General features: G+C 38.7%; 1 protein-coding gene across 1 annotated transcript; it reads left to right on the top strand.

The window, feature by feature from the left end:
- Positions 1-697: 697 nt before the first annotated feature.
- On the top strand, positions 698-3,112 carry LOC132177256 (uncharacterized). Its single transcript, XM_059589506.1, has 5 exons — positions 698-830; positions 1,435-1,767; positions 1,850-1,918; positions 2,105-2,619; positions 2,756-3,112. The coding sequence occupies exons 1-5, from the start codon at positions 698-700 to the stop codon at positions 3,110-3,112; spliced, it is 1,407 nt and encodes a 468-aa protein (XP_059445489.1).
- The last annotated feature ends 8,657 nt before the right edge of the window (positions 3,113-11,769 follow it).

Below are 11,769 nucleotides of genomic sequence, written 5' to 3'. Positions count from 1 at the left end.
ACTTTTCTGGCATATTTGATTACACGCCACGAAAGTTTAACTCTGTCTTGGTGTGTACTCAAATATGTCAAGAACGATTTATTGTCTGCGGTTTGAGTGTTTTTCTTATTTATGTAGTCAATTGAGCTAATTTATGAACATGTGAGGAAGTTAATTACTACTCCCATACTGTATATATAAATAAATTGGCCAATTAAATTCTATTATTATTGTGCGTTCAATTAGGATAGAAAGTAGTAGACTCATCCACACCCAAAACACAATGTTTTCCCTCTACAACCATCGATATAGAGATATATATTTTTGTGGTACTAGCATGCAATCTTTGTGGGACAAAGTTTCTTAGAGAAATTTTTTGTAACTCAATTTATATATATTAAAGTGTGTGATTTTAATATATACTTTAAAAAAGAGTAATGCTACCTATTTAATCTCACTTTTATTTTATTGGGTTAATATGACAGTACCCCATGAACCCTTAGATCAGCTGATCTTGTAGGCAAATTGCCGAACCGCGTTAAATCTGTATTTCGACTCTCTTTCTTAATCTTTCTCTTTTCGATTCTATATTGTTCATCTATTATTGTGTACGGTAACAACAATTGGTATCAGAGCCTAATCCTATGATGGCTGGGGTTGGTACATCTTCTGCAAAGTTCGACATGATGAAGTTCGATGGATCAGTTAATTTCGAGTTATGGCAGAGACGTATCAAGGATTTGTTGGTGCAAAAAGGGATGGTGAAGGAGTTATATGGGACGAACCAGAAGGGATGGCGGACATAGATTGGAAGGAATTTGAGGCTAAAGCGGTGGCTACTATTCGGCTTTGTCTGGAGATGACATAATGTATCATGTCATGGACGAAGAATCTCTTGCAGTAGTTTTGGGAAAACTGGAAAGCCGGTATATGTCAAAGTTGTTGTCGAACAAGCTCTATCTAAAGCAACGGCTGTATGGCTTGAAGATGGCAGAGGGCTCGAATCTAAGCTAACACATCAATGTGTTCAATCAGATAATCGGAAATCTGAAGAGGGTTGATGTGAAGTTCAAAGATGAAGACAAGGCGTTGATGCTATTGAATTCACTCCAACTGCTCCTATGTATGAGAATCTGATTACAACTCTAACATGGGGGAAAGAGTCCTTGGAGTTAAAAGACGTTACAGGAGCCTTGTTTGCTTTTCATCAAAGAAAGAAAAAAATTGATGATAACTCTCAAGGAAAAGGGCTAATTGTAAATGGTAACTATGAGTGTGGAAGAAGTAGTAACAAGGGTGATTCAAAAGGCAAGAATTCTCGGTCAAAGTCCAAGAGAAGGAAGGACATCAACTGTTATAAGTGCGGAAAGAAAGGGCACATTGAGCGGGACTGTCCGAACTGGAAGAAGAATAAGGACAACGAGAAATAAGGCTCCTCAAAATTTGCGAACGTAGTGGATGACAATTCAGATGATGCTGATGGTGATATGCTTTCTATTGCATTTAATTCAGAGCATCATGTGGATTCTGGGATTCTGGACTCGGCATGTTCGTTTCACGTGACGTCCAACAGAGATTGGTTGGACACCTATAGCTCAGTTAATTCTGATATAGTTACTATGGGTAACGGTGTACATTGCAAAATTACTGACATAGGTAATATTAGAATTAAAATGTTTGATGGTATGGTTAGAATATTATGTGATGTTAGACCTGTATCGGATGTGGAAAAGAATCTGATTTCATTGGACACCTTAGACTCAAACGGTTATGGTTATAAATCTGAAGGTGATTAATGGTGCGATGGTAGTGATGAAGGAGCAGAAAAATTCAAAGAATATCTATAAACTGTTGGGAAGTATAGTTGTAGGTGGAATCGCCTCTGTAGAGTCTGAGTCTGATTGTACTGTTTTGTGGCATATGCGGTTGGGTCATATAGGTGAGCGGGGCATGTTGGAGCTTCATAAGAGAAATCTGTTGAAGGGAGTCAAAACGTGCAAACTTGATTTCTATAAGTTCTGTGTTCTAGGGAAATAGAATCGGGTACAATTCAAGACAGCCACACACAAGACATACGGAATTTTGGACTATGTTTATTCTAATGTTTGGAGACCTATGAGGACAGCGTCACAAGGAGGACATATGTACCTCATGATCTTTATTGATGATCTCTGCAGAAAGGTTTGGGTGTACTTTATGCGGTACAAATCAGAAACGCTCGCCAAGTTCAAGTTGTGGAAAGCTGAAGTGAAGAACCAGACTGGAAAGAAGGTTAAGTGCCTCAGGACATATAATGACACTGAGTACACAAACGACATGTTCAGAGATTTCTATGAGCTGCATTGTATAAAGAGACATTTCACAATACGTAAGACAACACAGCAAAATGGTGTGGCGGAAAGGATGAATAGGTCTATTGCAGAGAGAGCACAATGTCTCAGGCTGAATACTGGACTTACAAAGATTTTCTGGGCAGATGCTGTGAGTATGACATGCTACTTGATCAACAGGTCACCGAGGGCAACACTAGATGGGAAAGTTGCAGAGGAGGTGTGGACAGGTAATGAGGTAGATTACTTTGGATTGAGAGTATTTGGTTGTCCAACCTATGTTCATATACCTAGTAAAGAGCGATTGAAGGTTGATCCAAAGTCTAGACAATGTGTCTTTCTCGGATACGGGGAAAGGGGTCAAGGGTTATAAGTTTTGAGATCCCAAGGCAAACAAAGCGGTGATCAGTAGAGACATAGTATTTGATAAAAATTTCATGTTAAAGAGTACTCAGGATGAAAAGCAGCAGGGGCCAGAAAGCAGTAGCAGTGATAAGCAAGTGGTGCAGGTAGAGTTAGAGACTCCTGTGCAGGAGAACACTTCTCAGGGTATAGAGACCTCTACTTCAGGAGTTGAGCAACATCACATTATAGCCACAAACACACCTAAATGCACTATCAGGCCACCAGTCAAGTACGGTTATAAAGATATGGTTTCCTATGCTCTTATCATCAACAGCGAAGATCCTACTACTTTTCAAGAGGCTGTCAATAGCCAAGAGAAGAGTAGATGGGTGGGTGCTATGGCGGAGGAAATGGAGTCGCTGCGTAAAAACCAGACATGGGATTGGTGGAGCTTCTAGAGAGGAAAATGGCGATAGGGTGTAAATGGGTGTTCAAGAAAAAGGAAGCAGTATCAGAAAAAGAGAAGAAAAGTTCAAGGCTCGCCTAGTAGCAAAGGGTTATGCACAACAGAAAGGGGTTGATTACGAGGAAATATTTTCCCTAGTGGTCATACTTTCATCAGAGCGGTATTGGCGTTGGTAGCTCATTATGACATGGCATTGGAGCAGATGGATGTGAAGACAGCTTTTCTCCATGGTGATTTGGAGGAGCAGATTTACATGGAACAGCTAGAGGGGTTCAGTCAACCTGACTAGGAGCACTTGGTCTGTAAATTGAAGAAGTCACTTTATGAGCTGAAGCAGTCTCCAAGGCAGTGGTATAAGCGGTTTGACTCATACATGATTAGAATTGGTTACAGGAGATGTGAGTATGACTGTTGTGTTTATGTGAGGAGCCTTGACGATGGCTCATTTATTTTTCTATTACTGTACGTGGATGATATGCATATTGCAGCTAAGAGTACAGTGGAGGTCAACAAACTAAAGGTTTTGTTGAGTAGAGAATTTGATATGAAGGATTTGGGTACAGCCAAGAAGATTCTTGGGATGGAGATTCGCAAAGATAGGGATGCCAAGAAATGGTGGTTATCTAAAGCTGGCTATGTGAAGAAGGTGTTGGATAGGTTTAGCATGGAGAATGTGAAACCGGTTAGTACACCTTTGACGAATCACTTCCGTTTGTCTACCTCACTGTGTCCAAAGACAGTTAAAGAAACTGAAGATATGTCTAAGGTCCCATATGCCAGTGCAGTGGGGTGTCTGATGTATGCTATGGTATGTACCAGGCCAGATTTGGCTCATGTAGTGAGTGTGGTGAGCAAGTACATGGCAAAATCCAAGGAGACAGCATTGGGATGCAGTTAAATGAATTTTAAGATACTTGAAATGTGCTACAGACTACGACATCACTTTTGTCAGATAGAAGAGTGATTTGCCAGTTGTGGGATATGTGGATGCAGATTATGCTGGAGACTTGGATGCTAGGAGATCGACCACGGGCTATGTGTTCACTCTTGTAGGAGGACCCATATGTTGGAAGTCTATGATCCAATCCACGGCTGCGATGTCCACAACTGAGGCAGAGTACATGGCGGCAGCTGAAGCTGCAAAGTAAGCTTTGTGGCTCACAGGGTTAGTCAAAGAGCTAGGTATTCAGCAAGGTGGAGTTTCATTGCATTGTGACAGCCAGAGTGCCATTTATTTGGCAAAGAACCAGGTGTATCATGCAAGAACTAAGCACATTTATGTGAGGTTTCACAAGATCAGGGAATTGGTTGCTATAGGTGAATTGTTACTTGAGAAGATCCACATTTCTGAGAATGCAGCGGACATGTTGACAAAGCCTTTTACTGCAGATAAGTTCAAGCACTGCTTGGACTTGACAAATGTTTCCAGGTGCTAGAGAGGAGAAAGATAGAGGTGGCGGCATCCCCAAACCTATCAGTTCCAGGTGAATCCAAATGATTATCTTCGAAGAGGTGAATACTCGCCAAGGTAGAGATTGTTGGAACTGGTGGCTCATATTAATACCAGTGGAATGCCAAGTAGATGAGAGCGGAGTGAACGTCACGATAACGACGTTCACATCCGTACAAGTAGGGTTTAGGGTTTTTCCTATATATATGTATGATGTAACCCTGAATCATTAAGAGTAAAAATACAGCCGCTTCTTAGTGGACGTAAGCAAATTGCCGAACTACGTTAAATCTGTGTTTCAACTCTCTCTTAATCTCTCTCTTTTCGATTCTATATTGTTCATCAATTATTGTGCACGATAACAACAGACTCTAACATATATTTTAGAATGAGAAATGATTGGTGTCAATATTTTTTTTTTTCATATTTTTGTCTATCTTGTCTAATAAATCAACCATTAGATTTGTAGACTTATGTGGATTTCACCTAAGTCAATGGTAGATCTCACAAATCTAATGGTTGATCTATTAAATTTGTAGGAGAATATTGACAAAATATGGACAAATTATTGACACTAGTCAAGTCTCATTTTAAAAAGAATAATGCTACCTATTTATTTCATCACACTTTTATCTTATTGGGTTAATGTGGCAATGCTCATTAGTCCTTAGATCAGTTGTTGATGGACATTGTTACATTAATCGTGTGGAATGTGGATATAGTATGTAGCATTACTATTTAAAAAATGAAAAATGATATTTTGCATTCTTCCGATATTCTCTGAACATAACATGCTCAATCCAGCGTTGAATTTTTTGTTTCCCTTTCTAATTAAGATTGATTTAATGGTAGACTCAAGATGTCGTGCCGGAAGAATGTTGAGAAAATACAAAGTAGCATTTCTCTTTAGAAAATACAAAGTAGCATTTCTCTTTAAAAATTTACATTAAAATCACACACACACACACACACACACACATAAGAAAACTCTATACATTGTGAACAAAGAACTGAATTTCCTCCCCTCCAAACTGGTCTGAAGAAAATTTTTCTTCTACCTAGTCGAATAAGTGTCAAGTGTCATTTCTCACATATTTTCTTTAAAAATACACACACACACACTAAAGAAAACTCTATACATTGTGAACAAAGAACTGAATTTCCTCCCCTCGAAACTGGTTTGAAGAAAATTTCCCTCAACCTAGTCGAATAAGTGAAAGTGTCATTTCTCACATGTTTTCTTTAATATTTTAAGAGTCATTTATTGTCATTTTACTAATTTAGGAAACCCAAACATTAATTTTTTAGAAACCCAAAAATGTTGAATAACACTTATCACTTCTTAGAGTAGGTTGAAAGAAACTTCTTACAAACTAATTTGGATGAAATTTATCTCCGTCAACAAATTAAAAAACATACATATATCACGGGGCTGCGATCAACCTATAAATGAGACAAATAAAAAATAGAAATAGCTATGGCTGTTCGTAAAATTTTATTTGAAAAAGATTGAAAAGCATATTACTCATCCAAATTAAAATTATATTTTAACTATCACCCTTTCCTCAATTCATTTTTTTTAAAAGCATATATTCTTAAAAAAAAATTCTATTCAGACATGCGTATTTTGATGATCAGATCGTACCAATTAAAAAGTCCGATTTAAGAAATTCATTGTACATCACACAATCCATTTAAATACACTAAAATGTCACACACACACATATATATATACACTACATATATTTCCTCATTATCAAATGACACCATACGTATTTCATCCTTTTACAATTGTTGTTATAGATTAAAGGGAAATTATATCAAAATACCTTGAGTAAGCACGCCAAAATTTTTTTGTCCTTAAGTTTTTTTTTCGACAATTTACTCACTAGGTCAATTGAAATGCCAAGAAAATTCATACCGTCAAATTTATTTAACTGTCGTTAGATTGATTGAAACGCATTATTTTGCTACATCAGCATAATAATTTAATTTAAAAATTAATACAATTTTTTTTTTTTTTAAAAAAAGAAGGGGTGGCCGAAAACCACCCCTGGCCACCCCCAGGTGCTGAGGATGGCCAGCGGGCCACCCCCAGGTGTTGGGGATGGCCAACGGGCCACCCCTAACCACCAAAGGGGTGGCCCTCAAGGGCTGATAGGGGTAGCCCGCAGTCCACCCCTAAACCTTAGGGGCCACCGCTAAACCCAAGGGGTGGCTGCGAGCCACCCCAAATCACCCAAGGGGTGGCCGCTAGCCACCCCTAAGGTTTAGGGGTGGCCTGTGGGCCACCCTAACAGCCCTTGGGTGGCTGCAGGTTTGGGGTGGCCTGTAACCACCCCAAGGGTCGTTTTGGGTGGCCCACCTAACCACCCAAGGGGTGGCCGCGAGCCACCCCTGGGGTTTAGGGGTGGCTTGCAGGCCACCCCTACCAGCCCTTGGGGTGGTTCGCGCCTTGGGTTTAGGGGTGGCTTGGGGTGTCTTCCGGCCACCCCTTCTATTTTTAATTTTTAAATTAAATTAATAAAAAAAATTATTATGCTGACGTGGCAAAACGGTGCGTTTCAACCAATCTAACGGTAGTTAAAAAATTTTACGGTAGAGATTTTCTTGACATTTCAATTGACTCAGAGAGTAAATTGTCGAAAAAGAAAACTTAGGGACAAAAAATATTTGGCGTGTTTACCCAAGGTATTTTGATATAATTTCCCTACATTAAATATGTAAATCCGCTTCACACCTCACATATATAAAATCAGCCAATAGCATGCATGCATCATATATTTCCTCATTATTTGTTAGAAAAACAATATGTTACAGTTTATAAGAAATTTGACCTAATCTAAATGAGAACGATCTTGACGCTCTTGTGACTTCAACCACTATAGGCCGCCTTTTTATTTCTACCTATGGAACCTTCGCTTATAGGTGATCTTTTGTACTTAAAAGCTTTCAATAATATCGAAGAAGACTCACCAGCATAGTTTCTCTTTTCCATGATCTTTTTTAAATAGAAGCCACATATTGCCAAATCAAATTGCACAAAAACGAATATAGGAACTGTCATCCTGCTAAACAAACATTTTCATTGGAATATATAATATATTTCATAATCTACTTGTAAAGCCATGGGGTGCCTTTCTACTTCTATCTTTAGCATGAAAAATTAATAGGGGTGAAAAGTGGGTTACGGTTAATGGTTATTGGCTAAAACCGATAACCGCAACCTCCTAGGCAGTTAATAAAATCGGCTAACTGCTATTAGTAAAATCGATTAGCAGCTAGCAATTAGGGCTGTTAAAACCACTTGCTATTTCAGTCCTAAAAATTAATATTACAACATAAGACTAGAGTAAATCTAGCACATGGTTGAGTGTGGGTGATGATTGATGGAAGAAGTGTAAATGTGAGATGGAATTGTATTGGATAATTCTCCACTTAGGGTAGGAGTCACAAGCATACAAGGTACTTGATAATATTTCTCAATGCCTTTCTCCTTGTTCCACACTTCTATTTATAGCTAATAACTTAAGTAGAGCTCCTTTCTACTTTTTTTGATGATGGGGAACCTTGATAAGGCAGAGCCCTTCGGACCCGTACACCTCACCCTTGGAAGTTTCCCTACACGGATCCTGGCTTTTTACACAAAGGGGTGTGGCCCCAAGGGAAAGTTTGCACCTAGCAAGTCTCGAACTTTGGATCTATGGAGTGATACTCCCTAAGACCACAAGCCTCAATCACTAGGCCAACCCCTTGGGGTTGTCGAGTTCCTTTCTACTACGACTACTTGCCTAGTGATCCCAATCCCTTCTACAAGTTAAGAACCGACTGATAAATGATAAACTTGCTAGATAAAGATAATCGATATAAAGATATAGTAAAGATAGTTACTGCCCAACACTCCTCTGCCACTTTCCACGGTAACACTAATCCAAGCATTTGGGATTAGGTTTCCTGCTTCTAAGACTCCTATCGAAACCCCAAAACCTAACTGAAGCTAGATGTGGCAAATCCTGCACCCTGATTTTGACCATATATAAAGCCAATCCCATTATTCATGAGTAAAAGTGGGATATAACAAAAATTGATATCTTAAATCAATGATCAGCATATATTAGATCACCGGACAAAACTTTTGGTTTGGTTATTATAAAAGTACCCAAAATCAAAAACCACAACTCCAGACATTTAAAAGCCTTGGGGGAAAAGAAAAAAAGACCGACAAGTACATGAAGATGAAATATCATTGTTTATGTGTTTCACAAAGAGCAGGCACTAGAATATGAATATCAGAATTAATGTGTACTAGAATGTTAGGGTTTGGTAAGGAGAGAAAGAAAGAAACTTACATTAAAAGTCCATTAGCGAGGACAGTGGGGCCCGGCGTCTCATACTTGAAGTTGGAAACAACGAAAATACATAAATTATTCTTCTCGGGCACAGGAGAAACATCAAGTAGGATGCAGTGAAGAAGACGACGAGGTGGATCACGAACAGTTGTAAATTTTATTATGCAGAATCTTTCCTTCTCCAAATGGATTAAACGAGGAATAGGGGGTGGATCATATCAAGAACAGGAAGATCCAGACCTTTAATCCTCCCTGTTAGCCACAAATCCAACTCGAAATCGTACGCCAGCAATTGAAAGTCTGTTGTAATCCAATATAAATAATTTCCTACTGCCACAGACCTCCCCATAAAGGGTCCGATAGGATATTTACGAAGCTTGCGACGGGCAGGGTCAAGCATTTTCCAAGAACAACTCTGCACTTCGTAGATAAAGAAATTTGCAAAAGAACGAAAATGAGGGTCACGTATTCTACCTTGTAGGAATTCTGGAAGTGAAGCAACGAGAATCCTGTTTGGATTCTCAAGAGTTGCAGAGAGAATTTGAATTCCCATGTGACATGGAGGATCCGGCAAGGCCTCCCATAAATCGGTGATGGGGTCATAAACCTCACCGCCCGGGGCGAAGGGAGAAACGCCGGAAGGAGAATAATGGTATCCAGATAAGACGTATAATTTACCGCCCAGGACTAAGATGTGAGGGAACATTCTTGGAGAAATCATGGATTTAACAGGGATCCAGCTACCGGCGGGATGCCTAATGTTTACCTTATACACATCGTCAATTAAAGATGGAGGCCGATCAGAATCGAAGCTTCGGCCACCAACAGAGTATAGATTGGAGCCTAGCAATACAAAGGTAGAATTAGCCTGTGGAATACGATGTCTCCAAACTTCAGAGATGGACCCCTCAGCGCCGTCAACCGCGTCCGCATGAATCTTCATGATATACCACCTTTCGACGTCATCCTGCTCCCCCTCCTCAGAGAGAGGCATAGAGATGAGGACTTCGTAAGGAGGAGATGATGATGATGATGAAGAACCATCAGTTTTCCTTTTTTTTTTTTTTTCTAGGCGAGATGAAACATCAGTTGATTGAACGACCATGCCCCCCTTCAATTCCATCGAGTATTTGTTATAAGAGCATTCCCAGCAGACTCCCTATAAGGGAGTCTGTTCCCTATATGTAGAGAATATGTCCAAAAAATCACAAAAAATGTCCCACAGCAGATTCCCTAAATGGTTCCTTAAACCATCAGATGCTACAGTAGAACCCAATGTATTGGGTTCTACTGTAGCGATCCATATGTTTATTATATTGAAAAAAGAAAAATTCGCTCTCCTCTCTCCTCTCACGTCTCTCTCTCCCACCTCACCAAACGGCCAGACGACACCGAGGTCCTCCACCAGTCAAACGCCATGTTCTCTCTCACCCAGGTCCTTGCTCTTCCATAAAAGACTTGGTGTTTTTCATCAGGGACCTCTTTACCAGGTTGCAAATCGGGGGGATCGAGCTCAAGAACAAATTTCTGGAGTCCTTGCTTCACCTCCTTGACAGGGATGAAAAATCCGCAAGCTTGGTTGCCAAAGAAGGATTCACTTGCTGGATTTTAACCACAACTGGGGCCTCTACTTCGTGTTTGAAGAAGGGGGTCTGGGGCCTCTGCTTCGAATTCTAGAACACCGCCGATCCCATCGGAGAGAACGAAACTAAGGGAGAGAGAGAAAAACGAAATGGAACGGAAAATCATCAGAGCGAAGAAAATCAAATCCAAAAAATTAAAAGAATCCAAAAAAATCAAATCTACCTCTTTTGGATTCTGAAAATCTCTACCTCTTTTGGATTCTGAAAATCAAATCCAAAAAAATGAAACAGAACCTTCGGAGGAAGAAAATATGATGGAGAGAGAGAAAGTTTGTTTAATAAATTAAAAGAATAAAATAAAATAAAAAGTAAAATAAAAATAATAATATTTTAATGCTATAGGGGATGATTAAGGGAAGCTATTGTGGTGTATTTTGACATAAGGAAGCAAAAAATAGTTTGGATCCTTAAATTTAGGGAAAATGATGAGGAAGTTACTGGGAATGCTCTAAGGGCGGTTGGTTGGAACTTGGAAGGTGTAGACTGTATAGAGAAGAATTTTACGTCTGGCGTGTGAGGCGATCTGGGATTCTAGTGGTGGAGAATTTAGGGTTTGGAGGCGATCTCGGATTTTAGGGTTTGATATGGAGAATTGGGGAATTTGCCAAACTCGTTGGAGTGAGGTGTTGAAATTTAAATTTATGATATTTAGGTTTCATTTGCTTTGCGGAATGTCTAGTCCATTGGAAAAGCATTAGCTACTACTAGGAATAAAAGAGTGTGAAATAGATTAGCTATTCATATTCTTTTGTTTGGTTGTAACGATAGAATAGACTAGTTAATCCTATTCTTTCATTTGGTACAATGCAATATGTTGGTGAATGGAACCATATTGTGATCAAATTTCCTAAAATACCCTTATAATATAAATACAATTTATATTATTAAGGACTTTCATTCTTTTTTTTTTTTTAAAAAAAAAAAAAGACATAAACAACTTTACTATAATTTATTTTTCTTATTTGTTTTTAATTATGTCAGGTATGTGGCTTTTTTTTTTTTTGCTATTATGCTACAAAATTATTTATATAAAAAAAAAAAAAATAGTTGGAGAATGTACAGAGAATCAAAAGAAATCAAAAAACAAATTATATATTTGTATTTTATGAAAACCTTGTAGATTCTGTTTCTCCGTCAAAGAAAAATAAATAAATAAAATAAAAATTGAGAAAAAAGAGATATGGAGAAACAAAATTAAAAAAAAAAA

Source organism: Corylus avellana, chromosome ca4 (genome assembly GCF_901000735.1).
Source record: "Corylus avellana chromosome ca4, CavTom2PMs-1.0".
Classification (NCBI taxonomy): Eukaryota; Viridiplantae; Streptophyta; class Magnoliopsida; order Fagales; family Betulaceae; genus Corylus; species Corylus avellana.
Note: the sequence above shows the minus strand (reverse complement) of the source record. Positions and strands in the feature narration are given on the sequence as shown.

Bases quoted from the DNA above. Each gene is read 5' to 3' on its own strand.
- LOC132177256 (XM_059589506.1), top strand. From the start codon at position 698: ATGGCAGAGACGTATCAAGGATTTGTTGGTGCAAAAAGGGATGGTGAA. The intron at 1,919-2,104 runs GTGAGCGGGGCA...CTATGAGGACAG, and splicing joins TATGCGGTTGGGTCATATAG to CGTCACAAGGAGGACATATG. The intron at 2,620-2,755 runs GTTGATCCAAAG...TTCATGTTAAAG, and splicing joins CTAGTAAAGAGCGATTGAAG to AGTACTCAGGATGAAAAGCA.